This window comes from Cyprinodon variegatus, unplaced genomic scaffold (genome assembly GCF_000732505.1).
Source record: "Cyprinodon variegatus isolate N-32 unplaced genomic scaffold, C_variegatus-1.0 Scaffold120, whole genome shotgun sequence".
Classification (NCBI taxonomy): domain Eukaryota; kingdom Metazoa; phylum Chordata; class Actinopteri; order Cyprinodontiformes; family Cyprinodontidae; genus Cyprinodon; species Cyprinodon variegatus.
Window position 1 is genome coordinate 143390 of NW_015150573.1, and position 3170 is coordinate 146559.

At 40.9% G+C, this 3170-nt stretch overlaps 1 protein-coding gene across 2 annotated transcripts in view; it reads right to left on the reverse strand.

The window, feature by feature from the left end:
- mpp7 (membrane protein, palmitoylated 7) overlaps positions 1 to 3170 on the reverse strand; it is a 150729-nt gene that overhangs the window by 65796 nt on the left and 81763 nt on the right. For both annotated transcript variants that reach the window (XM_015375518.1, XM_015375519.1), the window contains exon 5: positions 2696 to 2776. In XM_015375518.1, coding sequence (XP_015231004.1) covers positions 2696 to 2776 — 81 coding nt within the window. The remainder of the gene's footprint in view (positions 1 to 2695; positions 2777 to 3170) is intronic.

Here is a 3170-nt window from a genome sequence, read left to right on the forward strand (position 1 = left end):
GATTCTGTAGAACGATTCAATTCCTTATCGATTCTTTTATCGATTCTGTAAAACAATGAACGTGGTAAGTGCACGGTGACATTCGTCTACCTTCCCCTGGGACATTCTATTTCTGCCTGCCTCAGCGAAAACAGAAGGCAATGAACGGGAGCTGCTAGCCTCTGAGCCAGACAGGCTACCCGTCTCGTCACAGTGATCTAAATCTAATGGTGAAGGCCTCCGTTTAATGAAAAAGCATTACTGTACAATTTCGGGAAATAAACTCATCTCCCCTTGATTTAAATAAACAAGCGTCACCTTTCTCTCGCTCCCTGAACTGCAGGGCAACTTCGTAGCATGTTTAATAACTCCAAAGAGAGGTAGGGAATTGGTTTATTTCCAGAAATGGCCTATGATTTACTAGGAACCACATTAAGCACAGCCAGTGATATAAAACCAGCTACTTACCACCAGAGTTGCCGTCCATGGCGGTAGTAACTTTAGCTTCTATCCAGAAGCATCAAAAGCACGGCGTTCGTTAAAATGTATACCATATTGTGTGCGTAGGTGTTTCTGCATGTTGGATGTATTGCCTCCCACGGATGTTATTGCCCCTTTGCAATGATTGTGAAGCGCCTTGTTGCCATCTTTCAATTCCTTAAAATATAGCAAATCTTTCGAATGCTTTGACTGCTTTTGTTTTGCTTTTATAGACTTAGGCCCGGTCACGTCGTACTTGCTTACTGAATGCCGTGTGCGTAACTTGCTTAAAAAACCTGACCTAAGACGTGCTGCCCGGTGCTAGGCTCTGGTGCTGCCTGGAATCGTTAAGATAATTGTTAAGCGAGCTGCCAAACGGTGCCACAGAACCGGTTCTGAACAGGAACCGGTTTTTGATTCCCATCGCCATCTGTGTGTTTACCTTCATCAATGGTTCTACATCATACAACCCAAGATATGGCTGATTAGGTACGGGTCATATCTGTTTTGTTGCCTTAGTTAGCTTTTTAGACTCCCACTAGACTCATTCAGTGACAGATCCGACCCTGTGGTTACATGGTTGAGTTTGTGGGAAGAGCAGCCCGCTACGTGCCCTAAAAAATCATTCAGTATCTCAAATAATGTTAACAGTAGGGTAAACAGTTATGCAGCTTTGCTTTAAAGAAGATAGGTACAATTTACTTCCTCCGCCACTAAGTGGGACAAACATTCTCACCTGCTCCTGTTTGATTAACATGAGCAAACGTTTTATTCACTTTTGCAGAAGGGAAGCAGCAACCTCTGCTTGACTTCGGAGTCCACTTTGCTTCCTCAATTCGACACAAACGCTCAAAAGCCATCGTTTTGTTTCGTTTTAGGGTTTTCTTGAGAAATATAACACTGGGAAGTCCTTTTTGAAGCTATTTCACACAGCTACAAGAATCTGGTCATATCTACTGTGACTTCAATGTATCATTAGTTCAAGTGGAGCACAATTTTTTTGTGTCAATGTTGGTATCATAAATAGAAGTACACATTAATATTTTTGAAAAACATCAAAATAAATGAAAAATGGCCAAAAATCGCACTTTGACCCAAAATGGCCGACCTCCTGTGGGTTTTAGGGCATACCTCCAAGAGACTTTTTTTCACGATTTGAGGAGATCTACCTGTGTGCCAAATTTCATCTCTCTGTCACTTACGGTTTCCCCCAACTCACGTTAGGGGGAGCTGTGGAGTAATTTGGGGGCGGCCATTTTGGATTCCATTATAGACCGGCTATTTCACGCGGGGGACAATTTACTGCCACATTTTCCTGACTTTTTGAATATGCGAAGTCCCCGTAAAATGCGTTCAAAGAGCTACAAGAATCGTAATAATAATAAGAAGAAACCATAGAGATACAATAGGCTCTCGCAGCCTTCGCTGCTCGGGCCTAATAAAACAAATACTAGTATGCTATATATATATTGTCTTCTGTAAATAATACTTTTATTCTGCATCAGTCTATCTGTGGAAGGATTATTAATTATGGTTTTGATGAAAAAGCTGTAGCTGTGACCTTTAGATGGAACCTATGGAAACATAATCTTCTCTGTGTGTGAACCAGACTGTCAGGCTTTCCTCGCCTCATCAATAAAATCAGCTGAGCTTCCTGACTGATGAATTTTACCAGTTCTGTGCCGAGATGAATTTAACTTTTCCAAAACATATAAATTCACCGCAGGAGTAATACAAATGTGGAATCCAGATTGGGTTAGGGCGGCTTGCTTCATCTAGGAGCAGTTATGTGTTATTGGATTCTCAGTTTGAGAGAAAGTAGAAATCCTTATCTCCATGAAGCAAGGAGGAGCCAAATATTCACGAGGACAAAGTGTTTAGAAGGAAGCCGTCCAACTGTCCCACCGATCCTCCACGGTGAAGCCAGCTCTGTCTGGCTGAGACACCTGGAGGAGCTGATGGACGGCCAGAGGCAGGGATTAAAAAAATGAAAGTCTGTGCATTAATTTAGTAGCTGTCTGCATCTGGTTAATGAGGTCAGCAGCTGCAGCCAAAAAGAACAGAGAGAAAAAGGCCTGCGGCTGTTAGTTTTTCACGTTAATGTTGCCGATACAAAACCAGCATTAATCTTGATCCAAAGACTTTTATCCTCCAAGGAAACATTTATTTTCAACCATTAAAAAAAATCAAACGAATATCAAATTAACAACAAATAAATAAGAGGACTGAGACCCACCTTCATGTGGGGGTCTTCCAGTAGTTTCATCAGCTCTTTTATGTCTCCATTCTCCGATTTTCCGCCAAGATTCTCAGAAAGCTAGAAAAACAATGGATAGAGAAATATCATTCAAATGTTTTAAGACAAAATATTCTAAATCAACTAAAACACTAACATTGGGTAACATGGCGTTGGGGTTCAAACATCTTATAATGATTTTATTAACACTTTCTTGTTCTTTTAATGCTCAATCAATAATATCTAATCATCATAGCATGACAGCATATAGGTGCTTAATCATTTCTCAGGTGCTGTCCGTGGTGCTGATTTAAAGATCTAAAGCGAGAAGCTGGAAATCATCATGATGATCAAAAGCTTCACTAAATATCATCTGAGGCCAACTGTTTTAGAAGCCATTCTTCTAGATCTGCAACCAATTAAGTCAAGTTTATGCCTAGCTTAAAGGTGCAGTGTAGGACTTTATTTTTCCGGG